The following is a 26,844-nucleotide window of genomic DNA, read 5'->3' on the forward strand; positions in this document are numbered from 1 at the left end:
AATATCCCACAAACATCGAAGGTTTAAATTATCATTTGATAATTATTTAATAACATGGAGAATTACTTCTCCAATGCTGACAAAATGGCGGTGAGTTGCCAGGTGGAGAATTACTTCTCCAATGCTGACAAAATGGCGGTGAGTTGCACGGTCTTCTGTCAGTGTCCACGCCACCATGACCTCTGTTTGTTGCATGTTCTGTCTTACTTGCAAAGTGATCGATAACATCTTCTCACTGACTGATCTGCAGGGCAATCTAGACAAGTCTCCATCAGAACTCCAACTCATTATTTCTTTGGCACAGCCACTGCTGACAGAGAGCCAACAGCTGCTGAGAAAATTATCTCAAAAAAGACAAGGGAAATGGCCCAAGTGGCCATTTAGTAGAATGTGTGAATAAATTGGCATATTCTTGCAATGGAATACTATACAGCAATGGGAATGAAAGAACCACAGCTACCACATCAACATGGATGAACCTTAAAATGTACAATGTTGAGTGAAAGACGAAAACACAAAAGAATACCTATAGTATTATCCTAGGATCAAAAATTGGACCTAAAATATGAGATATGTACATAGCTGATAACTCCATAAAGAAAAGCAAGGAAGTGATTGTTATGAAAGTCAAGGCAGTGTTTACCCCAGGAAAAGAGAAGGGCAGCTGGCGGGGGAGGGATGCATGGGGTTGCCAGGACGCTGGCAGTATCCTATTGTATTTTCTTGATCTGAAAGGTGATCTGGCTGCTGGTTGCATGGGTGTTCACTTTACAGTTGTTTGTTAAACTGAGCGTTTGTATTTTCTGCATTTGCCTGAATATGTGCTCTACTTCACAAAGAGAAAAACATGTAAGATGAGACTACTAGAGCAGTAATATGGAGGGACCTAAATCTGTATGTTTTAAAATTCTAATTACAATGAATTATTCAAAGGGAACATGAATTCTTCCAGTTTCGTCTTTTCTTCCTTCCACTCAGAGCTCTTTCCCAGTGCCACCTCCCTTTATTTTAATCCCAGTCTCCCCTACCTCTAGCCCCACCCACAATAGAGTCTCACATCCTGGACCTCTCTTGGTTTCTGACACAACAAGAGGTCACCACTGGGTGTGGCTATCGGGGAACACAGGAAAGCTGCCTCCGTGCTCACAGCAGTCCCTGGGAAGAGGCTCAGCAGTGAGAATGGCCTCCGGCCCTACTTACAGAATTAACGGTATTCCACCAGCCCCCTTTGAAAAATGAGGGATTTAAGCATGGAACTGCTTTGCTCATTCAGAATGAAGAGGCCAAACTCCTCCTCCCAGCTGACCCCAACTTTCCATGTAGGCCAGCACTCCCTTTAACCATGAGGAGAATTAGCACCACAGTGTTCTTCCTGTCACCTGCTCAAGGACATTCTCCAACAGCCTTGACCCTCATTATGATTATGAGACAAAGACTCCTGCCTGAAAGAACAGTTTGAAAAGCAGAGCCCTACAGGACAATCTTTATTCTTAGAGCTTTTTTCCAACTCGACCCACCTGAGTCGACAAGAATCAGCAGTGTGGTGAGAATCGTGACTAGAAAGCTCATGCCTGTTACAAACCTAGTTTCCTTTTAGCCCAACAGGATTCCATCTTGCTACCCAGGACTTGGGGGTCTGCACTAAGCTTCAGGGCTGCATGAACCACTACACTGTCCCCTAAAGTTGCTTCATAAAAGGATGCATTTGCCAAAGATAATCAGATAGTCTGTATAAAGCATAAATGTGAGCTCTAGCTCGATCGTATTCTGCTTTCTTGGCTTTGAAATCATCACCTTTGATCTTAATTTTAGTTTTCTATGGTAACCATGGTTTCAGAATCCTCCTTTCAATTACTGTGAGCAGTTGCATAAAGGAGATACTGGGTTTAATCTCTTAAGCCCCATCTGAAATTTCTGCACTGGTCTGAGTGGCAATTCGCTTATAAAATGAACTTCAGACCCTGCTTTCCAAGGCAGGCAGTGGCTGAGCAGTTTCCTTTTGGGTCCACTCTATGTGGTAGTGGGCTCAGGCCTAAACAACTTTCATCCTGGTCTGAAAACATCTCATCTTGCTCCAGTTACTGCCTCCCCTGGGTCTCCCAGCCTCAGGCTGTTTTTAACACCACTGTTTTTAACAAACACTGGTCAAGAAAATTCACTTTCCAAGCCTTTTGAACTCTGTCTTCTGTCTTTCCTGAGTCATTCCCTTCAGGGCCCAACCCAAACCCCTGACCATCTCAATCCACAGGGGTCTCTCCCTGCCCTGAAGCTGGGAGTTCCCTGTCTCTGCTTCTCTGACAACTTCATTGAAGTGTTGCTTTCTGTTGCTGTTGATCTGTGTTTAAACGGAGCTGGTTTGCCAGTCCCTGTTATCATTTCTCTGAGAGTAGAGAACCCTTTGTGTGCACAAATGATATCTATACCATGCTGAGAGTTCACTCAAGTCTCGGATTTTTTTTTTTAACTTCACCCCTTAATCTTCATTCAGCCCACACGATTCATCTTCTCTAACCACTGCCTTGATCTGCCCCAAGTCCAGATCAGAAAAGAGCATGGTTTTCTTGTTCCCTAGAAGTTTTCTCATGTAAATGCCACCTTTTTAAACAACTTTCCTTTCCCACACAAGCTCTGGAATCCATCCCTTTCCTAATCTCTTGCTATACATATTTGTTTGTGGTTGGGTCAATAGCATAATTTTTACTCTTTTTTCATCTCTCTCCATTAGCCTAGGAGAATCCTGAGGACAAAAACTATGCCAGTGCTTGAATATATAGTCCCAAGGGCTGCACATCCAGAGGATCTCATAGGTCTTTCCTGTTTTGTTGATGGACAGATTTAGGTTTAGATTCACAGAAGCCTTCTCCCTCGGACACCCCTTAGTCACACCATTACACCCTCCTGCTGCATACAGTCCTCCTTCACACCACATCATCAATGGTCCTATGAAATCCTCCCATTGCTGACTCATCAGAAAGTCTTTAGTCAAAACATTATTCTAATACCAAGCACTTACATCTATCCTGGCTATTTCAACTTCATGGCAACTAAAAACAACGTATTCCTTCAATCACACAAGCTACATTACTCAATAGCCACACGTGGGTAGTGGCTCCTATATTGGACAGCACAGATACAGAATGTTTCCAACATCCCAGAAAGTTCTGTTGGACAGTGCACTTAGAGCAAGCAAGAGAAGTAATGAGAGAGCAGGAAGAAAAGGAATGACCCCAGCAGGGGTCATCTAGTTCATTTGAGAGCTCTTGGGGACCAGTGTGTCTGAGAAATATGGTAGTTTATTTTCCCATTCTGTTTTATTTTCTACCAGTTCTGAGGAGAGTCTTTTCGCAACCCTCTGGGTAATCTATTAAGCTAGTCACAATCAACAGGCAGGAAGTTCTCCCAGAAGTCTAATCTTATTCAAGGTATCCCTTGCCTGCGTAAAGCAGCTGACTTGGGCAGCCCAAAAGACAGTATGTGCATCTTTCAGTATCTATTGTCTTGATTTTTGTTAATGCCAGGCATTGCATTTTCAATGTTATGCTTCACTCCACTGAGATTCTTTTTTTTACTTGACCCTGGGGTGAGCATATCATTATGGACTCGACTTTATACGTAAAATAACTAAATAAACTACATTTCAAAAGGACTTGAGGAGGGGAAACTGAAGGAGAGCCAGAAACACAGACAAGAGATTTCACCTTTCCTTATACTGTGGTTATTTATATGGGTTGGGTTTGGGAATTTGTTGGCTTATTCTAGTTTCTTTCTCTCTCTCTCTCTCTCTCTCTCTCTCTCTCTCTCTCTCTCTCTCTCTCTCTCTATCTCTATCTCTATATCTCTATCTGTATATCTCTATATCTCTCTCCACCTCGCTTTCTCTTTTTCTCACACTCACTCAAATGCATTTTAAAAATAAATAAAAAGGAAAGAAGCAGTAGCAATTCCTGTACAAACTTAGAATCTTTGAGATTTCATCCTTCAGTGCTCATTTTTATGCTGCTTACTCTTTTTTTTTAATCTCTGATAATACCATCACTGACATTGAGATTCTCCTGTCTCATCATGTGTCTACTACATAGAAGAAACTGCCTATACAATTCATAGTTACATAAAACTTTATGAGAAGCTATATTGTGGCCCCTGTTTGTATTTGCAGTGTTTGTTTTACATGCCTTTAAGCATGAGACAAAGACCCAAACCATTCCAAGCATTACTAAATGAATTTAATATCAGCTTAATTTGATCCCTGTAATAGCAACTGAAAATGTTTCATCTTGACCCTGCTAAGAAAGTGGTAAATCACTTGAATGATGGGGAATGTGCTTGCCTTTCTAATAATAATTCCAAAACAGCTGGTCTGTTTACAACCATTACAATGAACATATCACCACTAAGACTCAACATATCACAACATGGCTCACCACAACTCAGTTTTATGCAAACATCTTCTGCCGCCTTTCATCTGTCTCCAAAAGAATATATTTATCTTGTCTGTTGGGATGGGGGGCATAGGGGCTGCTCTCTCGGCTGCTTACATTTAGACTTGCATGGAGCCTCCATGTTGATTATACACACACAAAAACTCTGACCCTTGCTCCTGAATGATTTCTCAATATCCCAGCAGAACATTTCTTGCCATAGTGAACCTGTGCTTTTTTTCCCCCCTCCTTTCATAAAAAGCAGCCGTTGTATTATTCCTGTAATATAAAGTATATGTCCTTCAGTACTAATACCCCATTTCCTAGCAGCCATGCAAATCACTTTAAATGCTGTTGGCAGGGAAGCCCTTTGCTCAGAAGTCACCATGGCCATTCAGGAATTCAGCTGCTTAATATTAAAGCTCATTGATATTTGCATACCTTATTAAGGATTCCACGCCATCTTTAACAAATCCACCACTGCAGACTGTTTTTTCGAAAGCAGGTGGGTAGCTTGGCAAGGAACAACGAGTTTTAAAAAATTGCAAAGAGATAAACATGGCTACAGAGAAGTGTCAGCTCCACGGCAGTCCCCAGTGTCACCAGGCCTCTGGTGGAAGGGGAATGAGGATCGAAGCAATGCACAGAATGAGGCTTGGGACTTTTTTTTTTTTTTTTTTTTTTTAATGAGAGAGAAAGCTCGCTCTCTCTATGCTACTTCCTTGTGTGTTTAACAACTCGGGCTTCATATTTGTATGATTGCAGAATTCTCTCCAGGAAAATTGGGCTCATTGGGACGTTCGCGCCTTCTCTCTCACACATGCCTGGACATGTTATGTCTGCAAATTGGAAAATGCAAGTGCCTCCACAGACCATGCCAAAAATGAGAGTGGGAAACGCCAAGCTCGTTTATCAATTCTCAGTGAAATTGCGGAGGCGGCTTCTCCCGCCAGAGAAGCAAATGAATGAAAGGGTGAGCGGAGTGCTAATAATGTGCCGCGGATCCAGATTAAAGTGTCAGGGCTTCTGCTCAGCATCTGAGCAGCCGAAATGCTCCTCTGGTTTTTTATTAAGAAAGGGAAGATACTTAAAGAGATGTGAGCTACATGCCCAGAAGACAGTTTCAGAAGCCAACCACACCTTGCCAAACCAGCAACAGAGAGGATGCTGGCAGGGGTTGCTGGCCAGGCTGAGCCATTGGCAAAGTCAGGAGGCAGATGAATTGTTGCTTCCAGGGGTCTCTGCCAAGGTGCCCAAGCAGCCCACCTTGTGCCCAGCTCTCTTCAGTTTACTAGCAGGGCAGGTGTAGAACTTGTAACACCAGTGTCCTCCCGGCATCACACAGAACCCATTTCTCCCTCAGTCAGCAGCTCTCCTCACTCTCATCAGTCTGACCTTCTCTGCCTCAGTGAGCACCAACGTGGGAGACACCCCGATGCTACGAGGGCCTGAGGAAGAGGGAAATGCCTCTCCTTCCTCTGCAATGAGCCCATTACCAAGGAAAGGAAAACCATTAGTTTCTCAATCAGTTTATCCTGACCTTGGTTTCCTGCATTTTTATGACATGATCCCAGACAAGAGTCTAGAGCTGCAAACTGCGCCTCACGAGCCACATGAGGCTCTTTGGCCCCTTGAGTGTGACTCTTCCACAAAATACCACGTGTGGCATGCACGTACAGTGGGATTGAAACTTCATGGCCCATGCGCAGAAATCTGTTTTCGGCTCTCAAAAGAAATTTTAATCGTTGTACTGTTGATAATGTGCTCTGTTGACTAATGAGTTTGCCGACCACTGCTCTAGCGAAATACCCTCAGAGGCGCCCCACTTAAACTCAGATTGCATTTCCCCTTCCCCTGGGGACTTTATTAAACTCCATTTTTCTTGTATAATTTTCCTGATTTTACTAAATTAACTTCTCATGTTTTCTTTAGAGCTCATCAAGCTTCCTTAAAACGGTTATGTTGACTTCTTTGTCAAGTAATCACAGATCTTCGTTTCTCTGGGATTAGTAACTGGAAAATGACTCGTGTTCCTCTGGTGGTATCAGGTGTCCTTGATTTGTAATGTCCCTTGAAGTCTTAGCATTTGAAGTAGCTCCCCCATCTTTGCTAACTGACTTCAGGAGAGAATCATCTTCTGTCAGTCTTGCTAGGGATCTGAGGCCTTCTCAGACCCATTATGATTATACATGCTCCATGCTTCTTGCTCCCTCTTGTGACAGAATTCTTAAGCTTGTCTGCCTTCTCTGGATCCTGCAGAGCTAGGCCATGCGCTGACAACTTCCCCTCTGCATCCTTGAGAGTGGTGCTAAGCTGTGGTCTCTCCCAGGTCCACAGATTCAGTCTCATTAGCTACCTGCAAAAGCTCGCTCTTGCTGTCATCACAAACACAGACGCTGAGTCAGGCAGGGGTGTGTGAGTGAGGCACATGAGGTATTAGAGGTGCCTGTGGGCCGCTGGAGAGATCTGCGGATGAGGCGTCCCCAGTGGTGCATGGGCAAGCCTCCCCATGGAGTTAGTAGGACCTGCGCCCCCTTCATACATTCCAGCCCTCCCTTCATGCAGTTCATGACTGACGAGAGAGAAGCATCCCACACCGCTGGGGAAGCTGGGCACTTAATTCACACACTCTCACTTCCCTCCATGAAGAAATCCTAGGCTAATAATGACTCTCTTTTCACTGAGCTGTGCCATCTTAGAGAAAGGGTGATATGGGTAATGTCACTGTTTTTCTTACCCTCTCCAGTATGTCCAATATCAAATCGTTTGCTCCATTGGTGTGCTGGAACTTTTGTGCTGCATTCCTGGACTTCCACAAAGGCTTTCTCATCCAGGGGTGATTGTCTAGCCACTCCTGGACCACACTAGGAGTGGCTAGAGCAGGTTCTTGGGCACTTCAGGGTCCACAACCAGTACCAAGGTCTACTCAATACATGGGTAGCAATTCCCCGCCCTGAGCCCTTGGTCCATGGTGCTGATTACAGAACCAACACCAAATGGATATCAAGCCTAGTTCTCAAGGGTACAGAGTTGTTTCTGAGTCTATAGTCAGGACCATAGTCAGCCAGTCAGCTGCCTGGGTGCAGATCTGTCTTCTGAAACCGCTTTCCTCATTCTTAAGCTGCACCAGGGCTTCACAGCCCCCTTCCTGGGTCCCATAGCTCCCACAAGAGCACTTTTGTTTGTAGGTGGATGCCAAGTTATTGTTGAGGGGGAGGCACTAACACTGGACATCTTATTCAGCCATCTTGACAATATCTCTCTTCCTGCATATGCTGAGTAATCCTTATTGCATGTTTCCTACCTTTGAAAACTTACCATTATGTGTGTTGAATGTTTTATAAATGTGCCTGTCAGAGAAAATTTCCCATTTCGTGGGTTTAACAAGTGTCCATAGTAATGAGGACACAGGGAAAGGGAAGTTGGGCAGACTTCCCCGTGTCTCCTTCTCCAAAGCTCATGGACCACTCCTGAGCAGCATGGGCTCTCTGCTAAGAGCATTAGCCTTGTAGTGTGGCAGGGCTGCCACTGTATGAGAAGAGGCAGGGGTGTGAAGAAATTAAATGAAACCCTGAATTGTCCCCTAAGTACATTTACCTGTCCCTGCTCCTCAAATAGAGCCAAACCTTTGTGTTCCAGGAAATATAATCATGACAGTCAAAGGTTCTGGAAGACAAAGACTGGACCCATTTAAAGCCATGTGATGTGAATGGGGTGGGGCACTGAAATCAGGAAATCTGATTTGCCCTACAGTGTGACCACCTCCCTATGCTGCTGTATAGCCTTGTTTCTGCCATCTTCCAAGGCCTAATGTAACAGAGCTTCTAGGGTTGAAAAAGCAAGAGTTCACAGAAAAATGAGTCAAATAATCAAGTCTCCCAGCTCCAAGTGAAATCTCATTTTAGATACAATAAACTGCACAAATAAGAATATAGGTGAAGCACTTTGCAAACACAGATTAAGTACTGTAATCAAAGGTTGGTAAATTTGCCAAGGGTTTTAGAGAACTACTTAGCTCCCCTGAATTACAGGGTGGAGATGATAGCAGCCTGCATACATAAAGAAGACATCCTCACCAGGAGGAGAAAGGGCCTCTTTGGTGAAGCACAGGGGGGGGGGGGGGGGGGGGGGGGGGGGGGGGGGGGGGGCTGTAACTTAGAGTCTGGTGACAATATCACCAAGAGGAGAAAGGGGGGAGAATCTTTCAATGATTCACATCCCAGGACCATAAATGGGGCCTTATCCCTTTAAGGAGGTGTCCATGAGACTGAAGGGCTGCAGTAGCCCAAGGTTCACATTGTGTTCCGGAAGTGATCTTTATCCGAAGGGTCTATCTCAGTGGAGGAAAACATGGAGCCTAAACACAGCTCTAGTATAGCGATGTTTCTAAATACAAATGTGTAAAAGGAGTTAGTCAGTCCAAGTAGATATAATATTTGATGCAAGAAATACTAAATTCATTACATCGAAATAAAAAGCTTCTATATAGCAAAAGAAACCTTCAAAAAAAGCAACAGCCTTACTTGGTTTGGCTCAGTGGATAAAGCATTGGATTGTAAACTGAAGGGTCCTAGGTCTCCAGTTATTGCCAAATATTCCCCAGGATTCAAAATTTCTCCTAGTTGATAACCATTTGCCTAGAGTAGAAAGAGTATTTCTAATTCACATAAAGGCACGATATGGGCTGGCAATGACCATTAGCCTCTGTGTCCACCCCTAAGACCAGGTAAGCTATATCAGTATCAGGGAATCCCAGATGGAATAGAAGTTCAAAATAGCTGTGACCTTCAGAGAGAAAGGACATGGATGGGAGGATAAAAGTAAAGATAGAATTTTAAAGGATGATGGACTGATACCCATAGATTGCTGTTTTCATTGTTCATTCTACCAAAAAGTGCTTGTTGAGTGTCTACTATATGACTTGTTTGGGCATACATCCTGCAAGGGACACAAAACCAAAGGAACACGGAATCCCAGGCCTCCAGAACTTCACAATCTACATGAGGAAATGATCAGAAAGAAATCCAACAGTAAGATTGCAGTCCATAACAATATGCAATGCACAAAAATAATGAGGCATAAATAAATAAATAATAAAAATAATGAGGCTATAGGACATGGGAGAGTTCTCCAGGATGTGGAGACTGTTATCAACAGTTCCCCAGACTAATAAGTAAATTCAGAGAAAGAAGATGAGTTCATTCAAGAAGTTTCTATTGCAAAACATTTTAATTGTGTAAGCATCCTTCATCTTAATTAAAAGTTTGGAAGTTCTAGGCCTCGTCCTACTCTAACCAGCTGTTTGGCCCATGACAACCACTTAACTGCTCTAATTCTCAGTTTTTCCGTCTCTGAAATGAGATGACTGGACTGGATGATCTCTCAGCCATTCCAGCTACAACATTCTTTGACTCTGAGCCCTGTTTATTGATTATGCCCAGGTCATTATATTTATTGAGCAGTTTTGGGTTTCTGAGATTAATTTCTCATCCTGTGACATATTTCATCCCAGAATGTTTTAGATGAAAAATTGTCTTTTCAAGCCTGCTTTAGCTTGAAATATATATATATTACGCCATAAAGATCACTATAGATTTGTAAAGCAAAATTCGGAAACATTAAATAGCCCATAAGTGCTTCAAAATTAATTTGATCTCACATGTGTCTGTGAAGGAATGAGCTTGCATAAGCCTTTCAATTTTTCGCTTCACTTCAGGGAGTGTACAAAGTACAAGCTGTAAATCATCCTCCACATTTGCTGATGTGGCCACTAAGCTGGGAGAGAAAGAAAAAGAAATATGGCTAATAAACTATTCAAACAAGATTTAAAGGCTTGAAACACACAGGGCTCCAGCTTGTGACTTGCCTTCTTTGAATTACTCATGCTCATGTGGTTCAGGTTGTGTAGACACACAGAGTGGCCAGTGGAAAGAGTGGGTCCAATAACTCAAGACAGAACAGCACTTAACCTTGATTATCCATTCAAGCTGGTATGTGTGACTGGGGGAGAGGGAGAGAGAAGTGGGAAATGGGTTAACATGCAAGGGTTTTAGAAGGAACTAGAAGGATACAAATGATCGCTTCACTTCCCCATTCATGAGTCAGCCTGAATCAAGCATAGAATCAGTTAACCTAATGAGCTGGCGCGTATTTAGAGATGTCCATGCAGCCGATGGGTATAGAATTTGCTGTCACACATTAGCTGCTCTGTGAGAAGAGCAGCAACATGCAAATATGATGGACTTGGGGTCAGATTGACCCAGGATTACATCTTAGCTCTACCACTTTGTACCCGTGTGTCTTTAGACAAGTTAGACTCCATTTTTCTACCAAAAACTGGGTGTGATAAGGCCTATTAAGTGAAATAATGCATGCTTGGTTTTTCCTTCCTATATTGTGTATATAGAGGATTAAAGCAAAGGGGGAGGGTGGATGGTTGGTGATTAATTAGTAGTCTCTCTCATATTGTGTAAAGCATCTGGCAGATGGAAGGGACTCGATAAATAATATTGTAGCTAGTAGTTAGTGGGATGCTAGGGAGAGTGTAGTGCTCAGAGCAGCTAGACCTGAATTTGAGTTCCAGATGAATCCGCACTAATGCTGTCCAATGAGGTGACTTTGGGGAAGAGACTCGCTTGTACTCACTGCTCTGCTCTGTAAAAGGAGGATTAGGAGTACCTGCCTTAAAGGATGACATGGAAGTGGACTAAGAGGCATAGGAAATGCATGTCAATACAGTAGACACTCTCATCCCTCTCCCTGATTAGCCCTTCAATTATTTGGGAACTAATTACATGTGTACTGTATAAAAATTTTCAGCCCCCTTCCTCTTCTGTTGTTCTGTCTTTGGCATTTCCATGGGTACGGATGAAGGTCAAGTTGGAACAGTGAGAAAACTTGGAAATGGAATGAAACTTACAGAAATCAGCATTGTTCTTTGTTATTTTCCGCTCCAGTAAAAGAGCTTGGCACAGAAGATAGACTTGAATATCTTGTGCTTTTCATGCAGACCGTTGTCATTGGTCCTTTCTGGTGGAAAATCTAAAGTTGATTGTGTTGGCCATCATTGTATTGGCAATATCAATACACATGGCATTACATTCCCTCATAGAAGACAAAGAAAATGGGTAACTATAAAGGACCAAAGTTTTCTCCCAGCTACACATTCAGTGACTCATCATAGGGCTTGACTTCATACATCTGAAAAGAGGATTGTCTTCATAACCAGTGTTCACTCTGTACAATGTGTCACGGAGTAATATTCCTGTAAGACATATTTAACCTAGCAAATTGAGTCCTAAAAAATTTCTTTTACTCTGTTATTTCTCATTTAGAGTATCTTTCATCTGTCTCAGAAAGCTCTTTCCCTGTCATGGATCATCACCTTGTCTTAGGATCTTTCTGTTCAGTATTTCTGCTTGATGCAAAGGTCAGACTTGAATAACTAAATCCTCAGGAGGACTTTCTTATCTCTGGATTTCATCAGGGTCCAGTCTCAAGCTCCTTCTGAAACTCCATCTGAGTGTGAGTGAGTGAGTGTGTGTGTGTGTGTGTGTGTGTGTGTGTGTCCTGAATGCCCTTGGCTATCACCAGTGCTTTTGCCTCTTGACCTTAAATATTTTGTAGCATCATTTGTTTCCAGAAATCACCTGTTTATACCAATTAGACATCAGTGTTCTGGGCAAGAATGAGCAAGATGCAAGCCCAGATGCCAGATAATGTGTGACCTGCCCCTGCTGAGCAGAGATGAGTCAGGTTAATTTTTGAGATGTACCATAAACTAGATCCCAAGAACACGTGACTGTTACAGATTGTGAGTCCACATAGAGTCTCTTCTAGGAGCTAATGTCTCATAGAATGTCAATTTACCTCTGAGAACAAATGGAAATCGCACCCAGTGTGGTGCCTGGGTTCTGGAACTCATGCAAATATATTTGGAAGTAATCCCAATGAGAGTAAAATAAACATCTTTCCTTTTTTGTAAAACAAAAATATATTTTTTTATTGATTTTTTTACAAAGAGGAAGAGAGAGGGATAGAGAGTTAGAAACATCAATGAGAGAGAATTATTGATCAGCTGCCTCTTGCACACCCCCTACTGGGGATGTGCCCACAACCAAGGTACATGCCCTTGACCAGAATCAAACCTGGGACCTTTCTGTCCGCAGGCCGACGCTCTATCCACTGAGCCAAACCGGTTTTGGCATAAACATCTTTCCTAATATTTCATGCTGATGAAGATTTTTATTCCATTAAGAAACTATCAATGTGTATGCAACAAACACTGGGCCTGGAATCCGGAACCCCAGGTTCTGACCTCACCTCTGCCACCAATGTGTTGTTGTTTAAAGTTTGGCAAACTGTTTTGACTCTAAAGTCTGCCCATCTCTGAAGAAAGGAAATTGGACTGATTCCATCTTGGATCATTCTCAACTCTCACATTTGATTGTACAGATACCATCATCCGGATTTCTTAGTAGCCCACAGTTGTGAGACAGCAGGGCTAATGCAGGGGCATCTGGTCGACCCAACAGTTGATTGAACCATAGAGGGGTTAAACCTATGCTTTTGACTTCTTTACCATCATGTCATTATCAGTTGAACCAGCCATCTCTACAGTGAGGAGGCTTAGAGATGAAGTGAGTTTTCTTCCTCACTAAACTATATAATCTTTAATAATGCTGTGGTTAGCCCTAGCTGGTTTGGCTTAGTAGATAGAGCGTTGGCCTGGAGAATGAAGAGTCCCAGGTTTGATCCCAGTCAAGAGCACATACCTTTCAGGCTCAATTCCCCACCTTCCTTGGGGCACGTATGAGAGGCAACCAAATGATATGAGAATACATCTATATTTCTCTCCCCTCTCCCATTCTCTCTAAAAAATTAATGGAAAAATATCCTCAGGTAAGGATTACCAACTAATAATAATTATTATGTTATAGTTTTAAAAAATTAATATAAGAAACTGAAGCTTCGAGAAGTTAAGTAATTTGAGAACAGCGAGAGCATACAAGATTTAAACCCAGGTTGACTGCAGGGACCATGCAGAAATTCAGCTGCCACACTCCAATGCCATCACTTACTTATTTCACCATATTCTACAATATATATATCAGGTATTTGACAGATAGACATTAGATGCTCCATAAGTGATTCTTGAATGAATCAATGTTTTATGCTCTGCTAACTTGCCTTCAATACTTAGTCATGCTGTTTATGAGAAGCAATATAACCTTGTTAACCAGAAGGCGTGCTCATTCTACTTAGACTTTGTGTGGAATGAGACCAGCCCCAGTAAGCAGAACTTAACCTTTGAGATGGTTAACTTTATGAATCAACTTGACTGGGCTCAGAGATGCCCAGATAGCTGGTAAAACATCATTTCTGAGTGTGTCTTGAGGGCATTTATGGAAGAGATTAGCATTTGAATCGGTAAAAATAAATCACCCTTACTAATGCAGGTGGATGTCATCCAATCTGTGAGGGTTTGAATAGAATACAAAGTTGGAGAAAGGATCAATTAGCTATCTTGCTTGAGTTGAGACATCCATTTCCTCCTTCCTTTGGCCATCAGAGTTCCTGGCTCTCAGGCCTTAGGACCCAGACTGGGACTTACACCATCAGTCCCCAGATTCTAGGGTATTTGGACTTAGACTGGAACTTAATGGCATCAGCTCCCCTGGTTCTCAGGCTTTTGGCCTTGGACTGAATTACACTACTGACTTTCCTGGTTCTCTAGCTTACAGGTAGCAGATCATGAGACTTCTCAGCCTCCATAATTACATGGGCCAATTCTTATAATAAATCATATGTATGTAGTAGTTAGTACATTTTATATCTATATATCCTATTGACTCTGCCTTTCTAGAGACCCCTGACTAATACAACCTATATAAACTATTAAGCACTTAACTTACATAAATGGTCCTTGACATTCTGAAACTAGGCATGTCTCCCAATTAGTTCAGCCGTGTTTGTTTGTTTGTTTGTTTGTTTGTTTTTGAGCAATGGTTTCCACGTAGGGGTGTCGAACTCAATCAGAGAAGGGGCCAAAATCTAAAATCCAGCCTAAATCGCGGGCCGAATGGTTTACTGAACAGTCATAAACTGTCATTGTGATGGAAACGCAGTGGAGTGCAGTGATGACAGCGCGGTGCGGGCCACATTGCAAGGCCTGGCGGGACGGATTTGGCCCGTGGACCTTGTGTTTGACACATGTGAGAGGGATGGAGGTGGAGAAGACACACGAGAATCTCATGAGGAGCTTTTTCAAATCACAGGAGTTCCACCTGCAGCACTTCCCCTCCCCCAGTGCATTCTAATCCTCCCTGGGTAGGGGAGGAAATGGATGCAAGTTCCCAGGTGTTTCTGATATGGTTCCCCAGGCATTTCAACCACTCCCAACCCCACATACACAGCTCCATTGAGAAGAATCGCCGCTTTAATGAAAGCCCATTCTATCTTGCCGTTAAATAAAGGCTGATCTTCTTATAATCTAAATTATTTGATGAGGTGTTGATGTGTTTCTGGCTTTAACATAAAGACACCCAACTTCCAACAGTATTATTTATCAAATAATTGTTCTCAGCACTTTCCAGATGGCTTTTAACTGAAGATGACTTGCATATTTATGTTTCATTGTATCTTTTATCCAAATCTAACTTCTAAAGCATAATGCACAGCATGCTTTAGAATTTTATTAAAGCAGAATAAATGTCCTAGAGCAACACTGCCCACAGAATGATGACAGAAATATTCTACATCTGCTCTGCCCAATACAGTGTCCCAGACACACGTGGCTTTTGAGCACAATGTGGCTAATGAGACTAGAGAACTAAAAATTTTATTGTATTTCATTTTAATTGATTTAAATTTAAAGTCATGTGTAGCAAGTACCTACCATATTGCAACGTGCAAGTATAGAGAAGCATCCTTTCTTCTTCTTTTTTTTTTTAACCAAAATAATGTAGAAGTAGGACCCATTGCAATCTTAAAAACAAAACAAAAAAAAAAAAAAAAAACACTTTCCATAAAATCCAAAACAAAGATAACACTGTAAGAGCCAAGAAGAAATTCTAGCCCACTTATATTTCCACTGGGGAAAGAATTCTTCACAAAAAAGAGAACTCTGACCCAAGAGTAGTAGAGAGCAGGTAGGCAGGAAAGAGACATTCCCAAGGGAGCGCCCTGGCCAATTTTTCACGGTCTGTGAGCCTGTCAGGGAGAGAGGACTCCCCCTCAGAGGAGAATCTAAATGTGGTTTTAGCTACCTGCCACCCAGAAGGACAGGATGGCAATGTTAAATTCGTAAGATTGTAAAACAGGGAACTTAACTACCGTACAAGGCCAGCTGAGGTGTACAAAGTGCATTTGAACTGATGGAACTTCATTCCTGAAGTCTAGACAGCAGCTGAGGCTACCAAGATGACAGATTGGAAACCTCTATTTCTTCTGTTCTAGAAAACTAGTGTTTTTATTAAAAGTATCATACCACTAGGGCAGGATTGTGCTGAAATTTCTCATCTGAAGCAAATATTGGGGAAATCACAGTGACTCAGGATTCAGAAACAACTAGAGTGATAAGGTAATGGGAATATAGGACACACAGTCTTCACTATAAAAATGTGAATGAACTAAAAAAAAAACAACAACCATCCATTCAACACAAAAGACATAGCTACTGAAAGAGCAAAGGCAGGAGGGGATATATAAACTGAAGAAGTTCTTTGATGGGCCCAGAGACGAGGGCAGAGACTCCATCTGAGCTAGGACAGTGTTTTTCAAATTGGATTTTAAGGGCATATTCTTGTGGGGTAATGGGGGTCTTGGGTTTAATAAGAACATTTAAGATTTGTGCTTTCATTTTGCCAATTCTAAAGATAAAACTTGTTTTTGTTTTCAGTGAGATTTCTCAATTGAAAATCATGTTCAATTGATGAGATTTTAGCTTTTTGAAGTAAATGTTTCTCAAATGCTGGTTAATAAAATTTATCATAGGTCTGAGATGACCATTTTATTTATAAAGAGTTCTGTAATTTATTCAAATTTTGGAATCAGTGGCCTAAAGGTAGACAACACACATCCTTTGATCTTTATCTTATTGAAGAAGTTCAAGCCGATTGCTAACATTGCCCTCTGCTTGCTTATAAGGATATTAAACCTTTCTCACTCAGGTGACAGGCTGAGCACGTTACTCATATTCCTATTGGGAGTCATTGCTTAGAACTCCTCATTCCTGTATTTAAAATGGAAACAGTGTGGTGGGGTAGTACTGGATCAGGAGTCAGGAGACCTACCACTAACCCTGACTGCTTCCATCAGGCTGTGTCTCTTGTCTTCTCAGATCCTTGTGTCCTGATCCATAAAATGAAGCAGTGGGCTGGGTAATTAATTGCCAAGATCACCTTCAGTCTAGATTTATTTGACTCTAACAATAAATTACAGTACCAACCTATATTTCTTCTTTGAAAAGCCTCTCAACTAATAATAACTTTCACTTATGTTCTTTCATTGCTTAATCTTTGCCATGGAACTCTGAAGGCCCAGGAGGTGATGCATTTTGAAGGAAAAATCAGTCAACACTTAGCATTCTACCTATTATCCTACTACCACAAGGAAGTGGGAAATTAAGCCATAGAACCCAAACTCCCATGGCTTAGTGAAGATCACTCAGTAAAAGAAATACTTCCTCCATGGGACATTTGGGTGCTTTTATAAAGTTTTGAGTAAATAAGACAGCTGTTCAACGGAAACATAAAGGCTAGGTCTGTTTTTATGCTTTCAGTATTGATGAAATGGTTTAATGAGTAAACTCTCAGCCTGTTAGTTGATCTACCACTAAAAGTGACTCATACTTAGTGAACCCTCTGAACAAAGCGGCCAGCATGCACAGCAATGGTACAAGACCTGTCTGCATCTATAACAAAGAGAAAAACATTCTACACACACATGTGTATAGAACCAGCAAGTGGGATAAGCTATTCCTTTTATCTGAGTCCTCTCCCAATCTATGGAAAGTTGCACATAAAGCATTGCCTCAGGCTTGATTAAAATGTGATACCTGTGGTCAGAGGAATCCAGGAGAGGTTTGCCTTAAAACCTGACTATGTCACTAAAACAGAGCACAGAACACCAAAATACTCAAATGGTTGCTGTGGATTGCCCTTTTTCCTACATGGGCTACCCACTGACAACTTAAACCTAGGGATATCTGTGCAGCTTGTGAGAGAATTGGGCCCTGGGACCCAGAACAGAACTTAGAAGCTACTGCCATTGAACTCTTTAATAAAACTCACACTGTACAGGGTGAGAATGCCATGGCTGCCTTCACTGCGTCAAGGGCTCAGCCCTCCAAATGTGGTCCTCTGGCCTGAAGGACTCATTGACCCTCCAGGAGACATGGCATTGCTTGTCCCATCAGCAAGAAAAGTGTGACTGCCTTCATCACTTCTGTGAAACTAATCACCTTCTTCACAATTGTAGAATGAAAGCCCTCCAAAGCAAGAGAATTACTTATTTAAAATGATGCCCTTTGAAATCACCTTGTGTTTCCCATCCTAGTTCTAATTTGGCTAATTGCTTAATAATTCTGTTTAAATGTCTTCTCTTCTGCAAACATCACTTCATTACAGTACTTTTTCTGGTTGGAAATCCCTTTGCTTCTCCAGCTATCCTCTCCCATTTGCACTCTTGCTGGAGCAACATTCTGATGCCATAAATAGCATCCCTTTAAAAAAAAAAAAAATGTTGAACAGATCAAGGTGTCTCTGTGTTCCAGAGCCCAAGCACCATGATCTATGTCCTTGAAATAGCTCCTGTGATTGGGATCTAAGATACAAGCCTGTGTCTTTAAAAAGCCAGCTTTCCTGCCAGACAAATGAATCTGCAACCACTGGCAGCCCTGACCCCCTCCTGCTGTATGTGACATAGTAAGAGGCTGCCCAAGAAAGAAAAACCCACGCCCAGCCTTTAGGACTCTGCAGCCCAGCTGGCAGCAAAAGAATTCAACTGTAGGGTACATTTACACCTGAGAATAATACCCAGATCTAAGCTCTGCTCTAAAGCAGAGGCCTTCTCAGAGCACAGCAACCGGGGCTTGGGCACCACAGATGTACAAACACATGCCCTGCCTAGTGGGAGGATGCAAAGAGCAGGAAGTTAAGGGCCACTGCAGGGATGAGTGCCTACCTTGGGAGGCAGCCGACGCACATTTTCTGGCAAAGGTCAGTTAGGCTAGGCTACTAAACCAATGCTGATGTTCCTTGTCATCCTTCCTTCTATATTTCAATATTGCTTATATTTTTCATGTGAAATGATGCTTTTAGTACCTGACTTTCCAACTTGAATAAGCAAATTGCTTCATCCAAACGTTCACATCTCAAAGAGGGCCAACACTATCCCCCATGCCCTTGAGAAACTGAGAAAGGGCATAAGGAGACAGAGTGACAGAGGAGAGGTCTTGAGCTTCTATCCTGGAACTTTCTGGGGCCAGCAATGAATAAGAAATGCCACAGTCAGGTAACAACCAAGGGAGAGAAGTAAGAGGCCATAAAATCAGATCTGAGGGAAGGAACTGGGTGTCCCTGGTCAGAAGAGAGGACAGCCCATTAACCTGAGTTTTCTGGAAAGCCACATGTGTTTCAACAAGGCCTGTCTCCACTGGCCCATCTACATGTGTAAATGCACTACTACAAGGTGAGGGGCAGATTCACTCTGAGAGAAAGTGAAGAATTGGCCGAAACCGGTTTGGCTCAGTGGATAGAGCGTCGGTCTGCAGACTGAAAGGTCCCAAGTTCTATTCTGGTCCCTTGTACATTGATGTGCAGGAGGCAGCTGGTGGAAAGGAAAGGAAAGGAAAGGAAAGGAAAGGGAAGGGGAAGGGGAAGGGGAAGGGGAAGGGGAAGGGGAAGGGGAAGGGGAAGGGGAAGGAAAGGAAAGGAAAGGAAAGGAAAGGAAAGGAAAGGAAAGGAAAGGAAAGGAAAGGAAAGGAAGGGAAAGGAAAGGAAGGGAAAGGGAAAGGGAAAGGGAAAGGGAAAGGGAAGGAAAATTGTCTGGGCGCTGGCCAGCCAGGGACATGGAGCGATTAGGAAAGGCAGGCTCAGCCCTGGTCATCTTTACTTGCAGGTTCTTTTAGGCTTAGATCTCCAGGCTCTGCAATATCCTACCACATGAGGTCAAAGCTGACAGAATGGCTCAAAGAAAGAATGGGGGAGAGAAGTCCATCCTCCTGCATGACTTCGTCAACCACTTGGTAATCAAGACCCACCCCAACCTTGCACAGGAACCTGTTAGCAGTTATCTGTCTGAGGCACTGGATGGAAGCCAGTTAGCAAATGAAGATGCTATCAATCCGAAGGGTTGATGATGTGTACACAGCCTTGACCTATCTAACGTGAACCAGGCCTTGGGGTCTCATTGATCTGTATTTAAGCTATTGATTTTATTTTATTTTATTTTATTTTATTTTATTTTATTTGAACTTTATGGAATTAATTTTTTTTCTCCAAAAAAATATTTTTGATCCACAATTGGTTGAATCTATAGATGCAAAACTGAGGATATGGAGAGCAATCTGTATTCATTTTTTCTTAAAAAGCTACTTCAGCCCAGCTCAACTGGTTGAAATGTCATCCTAATATGCCAAGGTTGCAGGTTTGATCCCTGGTCAGGGCACATACAGGCAGCAACAAGTCAATGTTTCTCTCCTTCATTAGTCTCTCTCTCTCTCTCTCTCTCTCTCTCTCTCTCTCAAATCAATAAACATACCCTCAGGTGAAGATTTATTTTAAAGCTACTTTGAATTGCTTTGGTATTTGAAATGATCCCCTCAAGAATTATAACAACAGCCGAAACCGGTTTGGCTCAAACAACACATGGAATTATTGCTCGCCCCATGCAGTTTTAACTTTGTACTTTTCTCCTGAACCTTTTGATTTCTTCTGTTATTTTTCTTATTGAGCATCTACAATTCTCTCTGAGCCTTGGCTTTCTATAGAAAATGTTTTTATTGTGGATGGTATTGCCTGAGGAAGCCAAGGATAAAGTAGCAATAACAACGAGATAAGATAATGTTTGGTATTGAATAGGACTATTCCAAGTAGTTCATGTGGTATTAATTCATTCCATCCTCATTGCAACTTGTGAGTGGAGCAATACTATCAGACACATTTAACAGATGAGGAAACTGAAGCACAGAAAGATACTTGCCTGGAGTCCCACAACTAGCAAGTGGCAGAGCAAAGATGTGACACCATAGTCTGACTGTCGAAACTGTGCTTTTTCTTCATCACTGTGAATTATCTCGCTGTAAACGGCATGGCCAGGAATGACATTATTTTTAACTTTTAAGAGTAAAGTGCGAGCTCCTAATGTGTTTTACCTTTAACTGTTCTGTTTTTCCCTCCCAAACTCTCAGATGATGGAAATGCTTAAAGCAAACTAAGGTAGTGTGAGACCACACCATGTAAGTGTGAGCATGGCTCCCGTGGGCCCACCTGTGTTCTGTGTGCTTCTGCCTACGTTCCCGCATGTCCGCTCCGTGTGCTTGGATTCCTGCTTCCGCCGCTTGGTGCTTGGGCCGCATGAACCGCCGCTTTTAAGCCCTAGATCTGATATCTTTGTCCCTGAGTTTATATTTGTGCTTCTCTCCCTACACTGCCCCGCACATGGGCAGGAGCCAGAGCACCTGCAGCTGTCAGCCTGGCACCTCCCCAGGAAGGAGCTGGGGGACCCTGGGGATGCATTTGGGTATTGTTCTCTGACAATGAGCCCTCAGATTGCCAGCTTTTAGGATTCTGGTCACGTGCCTATGTTCTCGCTGCAACATACTACTCCACCGTGCAGAAGCCTGAGGAGGCCTCTCTGTCTAGGCCACAGTCACCCATAGGGAGCCTCAGCCATGCGGTGCTCTCCTGGGCCACCAGCCTCCACAGGTCACTGCTCTGTGAGTCTCAGTAGGAGTGGATGTCATGTGAAAACCATGGTGCCAAGAAACAGGGCTTACATTTATTATTTTTCTCTGTAAGTATACATATGGTAAACACACATATATTGAACAAACCTAAGATTATGAAGTATTATTAAATCAGATATGGGTCCTAGTGGCCCTTCATTGTACACACACATACACACACACACACAGCCACATTCTTTTTTGGTATTCCTTAAATCTATATGAACTCTATTTCTACTTTGAGTGAATCAATCTGTGAAAACTAGATTTATAGATAAATAACTTGAGGAGGAGAAATCTGAGCCTGAAAAAGAGTAAACCTGTAACCTTTAAAATAAGATCCTGCTTTACTATGCCTCCCCCACCTGACTGTGATTTCAGGGTGGTAACTGCTTCTTATTTTCAATCTCAAGGTTTCAGGTGTGTGTTGAATGGGAATTTGTTGCGACGAAATTGTCAGAAATTATAAGAATTTAAAATTGAAGGGGCTCTCACAAGATGTAATGGAGCACTGCTCAGCCCCCTGTGGTGTGGAGCCCCCAACCCTGAACAAGCACAGAATTCCGGAGCTGGAGAGATGGATCCTTCACTCCAAACCCCTTGGTTCATGCAGAATCACTGCGGTCACGAGAGGGAAATTAACCTGTCCAAAATGGGGCAGAAAGTGGATTAAAACTCAGTCCTCCTCTTCCCATCACAGCATCTTATCAGTGTGTTAACCCAGCTCCTTTATCTCTGGTTGAAAACCCACATACACAACCAGGAGAGGTTTGTTTGTTTGTTTGTTTGTTTGTTTAAGTTAAGGAGCCTACATTCAAGAAAGGACCCGGGTCCCATTCCTGGCTCTGTCACAAAGTATCTTGGTGATCTTGGGAAAGTTACTGTGCCTCTCTGGACCCCAGGCTCTTCGTGTGTGATATGTATTTGAGAACAGCTGATTTCAAAAAGTACACAATGCTCAGTTTGCTTCCAACCTCGGTCTGTTTTTCACACCATTTCCTCCCAGCAGCATTCATTCCCCATTATAGGATTATGAAAAAAGTTATAGTCAGGCTGTGCAAATAGGGATGACCCTAACAACAAATCAAACAGAAAGAGGACTTCTCGCCCGGGGTTGGTGTGTCTCAGTGGTTGAGCAGCGACCTATGAACCAGGAGGTCTTGGTTGGATTCCTGGTCAGGGCTCTTGCCCAGGTTGCTGGCTAGATCCCCAGTAGGGGTCATGCAGGAGGCAGCCCATCAATGATTCTCTCTCATCATTGATGTTTCTATTTCTCCGTCACCCTTCCTCTCTGAAATCACAAATAATAATAATAATAATAATAATAATAATAATAATAATTTTAAAAGAGAGGGGGGGTGCTTTTTCAGCTTCTTCCAAGTCCTTCCCGTCCCTTTCCTAGGATAATCATTGTCCTCTTGAGACCTCTAGTGGCCATATTGGAAACTGCAGGCATCTGAGGATGGGGGAGGAACCAAAGATACCTGTTGTGGGCAGCCTTCAAACCACACAGCCAAGCTCGCCACAGGTCTATGGAGGCCTCAGCCTGAAATACTTTCTAGATAGAAGAAAGGAAGTATCTGTGTCCTGAGACCCCTGAAATATCCCCCAGAGGATTGGTGGCCTGAAGTATGTGAATATAGTGCCACATCCCAAAAAAATGCCTGGCTTATCATAGATTACTAGAGGCCCGATGCACGAAGATTCCCTTGGCTGCCAGCACTGCCTTCACTCTGGCCTTTCTGCTCAGGCCCAGAGCTGCCTTTCCACCTTCCCATGCTGCCTAGAGGCCCGGAGCAGCTGGGGTGGTGTGGAACACCTGCCCCCAGCTGGTCAGCACCTTTGTATGCAAATTAACCCACCATCTTTGTTGGGTTCATTTGCATACTCCTGATTGGCCAGTGGATATCTCTCTTTGATTGGTTAATTTGCATAATCACTCCTGATTGGCTGATGGGCATTGCAAAGGTAAGGTTAATTAGCATGTTACTCTTTTATTAGGTAGATTTCTGCTGGGTTATCCATGGTTATTCATGGTAATGAGAACTCTGCCTTCTTTTGTGCTTTCAGTTATCCCTGCTTAGTTCAGGGATCTACTGGAAGTTCTAGATTTAGCCAATCCTTGTCTAGGTTATAGAATAGACCTATAACCCCATTTTTATCTGAAACCAAACTGAGCTCCTGGGAGTCCAAAGCTCCAGCCAGCAGAAACCTGGTTACTTGGCAAACACGCACACACCATTTGCTCTCTTAGGGCCCTGCCTAGGGGCCTGGCTCTGGGGCCCAGTGGCCTGCACTGCTCTTTCAGACATTTGCCTCCTGGCGAGGGAGGAAATAAGCCCTCCAACATCGTCTCCCACACTCTGACCCTCAGTAAACAGCTTACATCTGATGGACACAAGGCTGGATTGTTGTCATTGCTTTAACCCAGTGGTTCTCAAAGTGTGGTCCCCAGACCAGCAGCATGATCATCGCCCAGGAACCTATTAGAAATGCAGATCCTTAGGCCCTGCCACAGACCCACTGAATCAGAAGCTCTCAAAGTGGGGCCCAGCCTTCTACAACCCCTACCGGTGCTTTCAAGGCTCAGTCAAGCTTAAAAACCACCGCCCTGGGTGTGGATTCACAACTGTCAGTGTGCACAGAGGCACGGACTCTCAGCTTCTTTAAAATGTAGGTACTGACCCCTCACCCACAGAGATTTAGTAGTTCTGCAGGGGGGGTGCAGAAATCTGACTTTTAACCCATCGTTCCATGTTATTTTGATGGGGGAGTCCCACCCATCACCACTTTGAGAAATCTGGCTCTAGAAAGAGCAGGGCCATCTTTGCAAGCACAGTTCAGTTTCCTCTCTTGAATTAGATGTAAGTATTGTTCTCATTTCTCTCCAGTCATGAAAGAGGTTTCAGGACGTGTGTCAGGACACTCCGGGTCTTTAAGGGGTGCTTGCTGCCACGGTGAGGAAAATCACAGTGGAGTCTGCGTCATAATCCAAACTGAAATTCTCTTCTGAAAGATAATGTCTGAGAGGACAGAGTGCAGGGAAGCTGGAGCTTCTTGTGAGGCTGGTGTCTGGGGTGCTGAGCCAGGCCCGGGCGCGCAGCTGTGTGCGAGTCCAGCAGATGGCACATACACTTGATTCATATACCCTCTGCTTTTACCCCTGAAACAACAGAGTTCATTTTTGTGAATGAAAAGTCCTAACTCTCCTCAGTGCAACTCTGGGTCCTCCTGGGAGCTCCAGAAGGGATTTTCCATTGCTCTTCCGGCCCATTTAACTTCCCCGCCTACCCCCCCACACACACACACACCCCACCCCTCCAGTTCTCTTCAGAGCACCCACGCCTCTGTTGGGCTCGGGTTCATTGGGGTGTGCTCTGAGAAGACTAAAAGGCTGTCACGTTTCCAAAGATTGGACCGAAACAGAGCAAGAAACTTGGCACTGACACTTCTTATTGTTACCTGGGATCCTCAGTCATTGTTCAGGCACCAGCTTGCACAGACACTATCTGCTTGGGACAACAGTTTTATCAGGTGAAGCCTCTATTCTTTCAAATCATGTGGATAGAGCAAGCAAAAAACTGGCTTCCTCCCTTCCTTCCCTTCTCCCTTGTTTACCCCCCTGCCTTCCACCTTCTTTCCCTTACCCATTTTCCCATGCTTTTTTTCCGACGGTCCCTAAGCTTCTGTGACTTTTCTCCAGCTTTCCTCCCTCCCTGTCCTTTCTTCCTTTTGGGCCTCACACGATCCTGAAAAGCAGGCACCCCCACCCAGGAGCACAAAGAGACCCACAAGCATTCACAGCTGCAGCCACATGCATCCAGCTAGGCAGGGGACACCACCTTAATTTACCGTGAAGCACAACGAAAAGACAGAGCTCCCATCTCCTCGCACTCAGACAGAGGGAAACGAGAAAGGGGAGAACATCAGAGGAAGCTCCACATTGCTGAAAACCCTGAGTGGACAGGAGAGAGAGGAGGGCAATCCTGAAAGGAGAACAATTGCCTCTCGCATCAAAACGTCAAAAACCCTATTGAGGAGCCAAGGCAGGGCTGGCCTTGCTTCCCGGAAGCGCACGGGCTCTCCTCTCCCCTCCCCTACTTGTTCTTGGCTCCAGCACCAAGGCCCATGTATTCCCATAGGGGATCTGAGCTCAGCAGAGCCCTTATGGTTGGAGCTTAATGTTCTGCAGCCCCAGACTCAACACTGTGTCTTACGCAGGAAGACCGGTGGAGCAGTGCAGCGTGCAGTGTGCTGGGGAAGCTTGGAGACAGCACAGGATGTCCTGCTTCCTGCTGCCTCCACTTCCATCCTCCCTCTCCCAACCCCATCCCACGTCCCCTGAGCCCTGCCTGGCCTCCCCTCCCTGTGCCCATCCAGTGACTACTGCCCTCAGAGGCCTGGGTGTAGGTGGGAAAGGTCACCGTTAGCTGCACCTATCCTGCTGCCTCTTGGGATGCAGCATAGCAGTTGCTATCCCACCCAGGACTGGCAGGGAGCCTGGTGGATGTCAGGAAGCTTCAATGAGGGACGAACTGACCACTCATTCTGGATCCAGATACAGATGTTGCAGTACTCAGTGGGGAGTGTCATCTGTCCTCCTTGCATTTGGGGAAACCCCAGGGGAAGGGAGATTCCCCAGGGCCTATCCCAGGCCAGGGAACAACATGTCAGTCCAGGGCCTGGAGGTGAGGAGATCCCAGCAGCCAGCAGGCCTGCGTAGGCACACAAGGTGGGTCTCCTTAGCACCTGTGACGGTCCTGATTATACCTGTGCCAGATGGAATGCTCCAACCAACTCCCTGGAGCCCAGTCTGTGCCTGCGGAACTTCCTTGTCCTTCTTTTAACCTTTCTGAGGCTGCCCGTGTTTGCCTTTTCTAGCCAGCTTGAGGCATCCTCTAGGGACAAAATATGAATCATGATTTCGATGATTGCACAAATGAGTTAAATGCTCTGACCTTTGCATTTTAAAACTAGCATGGCACAAATGAACGGTAAAATTTGTGCTAATAATTTACATTTTTAATTTACTTTACTTAAATGGCATTAAATATCCAATAAAAGACACACTGACTGGTATCTTTAAATATGAATATATTTAATATAGCTGAACTGCACACTTAAAAATGTGCAAGATGCACTTGTAATGTGTAATGTAAAATGGTTAAGATGGCAATTTTATGTTATGTGTATTTTACCACAATAACAAAAAAAGAATAAAAACAAATGCCAATGCAAAGCAAGAGAGAGATCACCAGGAAAAAGAGGAAAGCTTTGTATTTTAGTAGCTTTAACGGCACTTTTTCCTGCTTTTTGGATAATTTTCAGCTAGTACTGGGCCTGCATATTATGCAGCTGATTCTGCCCGCACCACACAGTCTCCCCTGATGGTGGGGGTGAAAGTCTAATCTTGTGATGGGATATTCCCAATCGATGGCTGAGGCTACTTTTTTTTTAAATGTTTTTTTGTTTTATTTT

The 26,844-nt window shown here is 43.6% G+C and overlaps 1 protein-coding gene across 4 annotated transcripts in view; it reads left to right on the forward strand.

Annotated features, from left to right (window-relative positions):
• Nucleotides 1-26,844, forward strand: part of LHFPL3 (LHFPL tetraspan subfamily member 3) — a 400,326-nt gene that overhangs the window by 339,805 nt on the left and 33,677 nt on the right. Inside the window, exon 3 of one of the 4 annotated variants that reach the window (XM_036429683.2) lies at nt 20,830-20,857. The exons of 2 other annotated variants lie outside the window; for them this stretch is intronic. In XM_036429683.2, the coding sequence (XP_036285576.1) occupies nt 20,830-20,846 (17 nt within the window). In that variant the 3' untranslated portion in view covers nt 20,847-20,857. Of the gene's footprint in view, nt 1-20,829; nt 20,878-26,844 lie in introns of all 4 variants that reach the window. One more of the 4 variants, XM_036429682.2, reaches the window with a different exon arrangement.

This window comes from Pipistrellus kuhlii, unplaced genomic scaffold (genome assembly GCF_014108245.1).
Source record: "Pipistrellus kuhlii isolate mPipKuh1 unplaced genomic scaffold, mPipKuh1.p scaffold_m20_p_10, whole genome shotgun sequence".
Classification (NCBI taxonomy): domain Eukaryota; kingdom Metazoa; phylum Chordata; class Mammalia; order Chiroptera; family Vespertilionidae; genus Pipistrellus; species Pipistrellus kuhlii.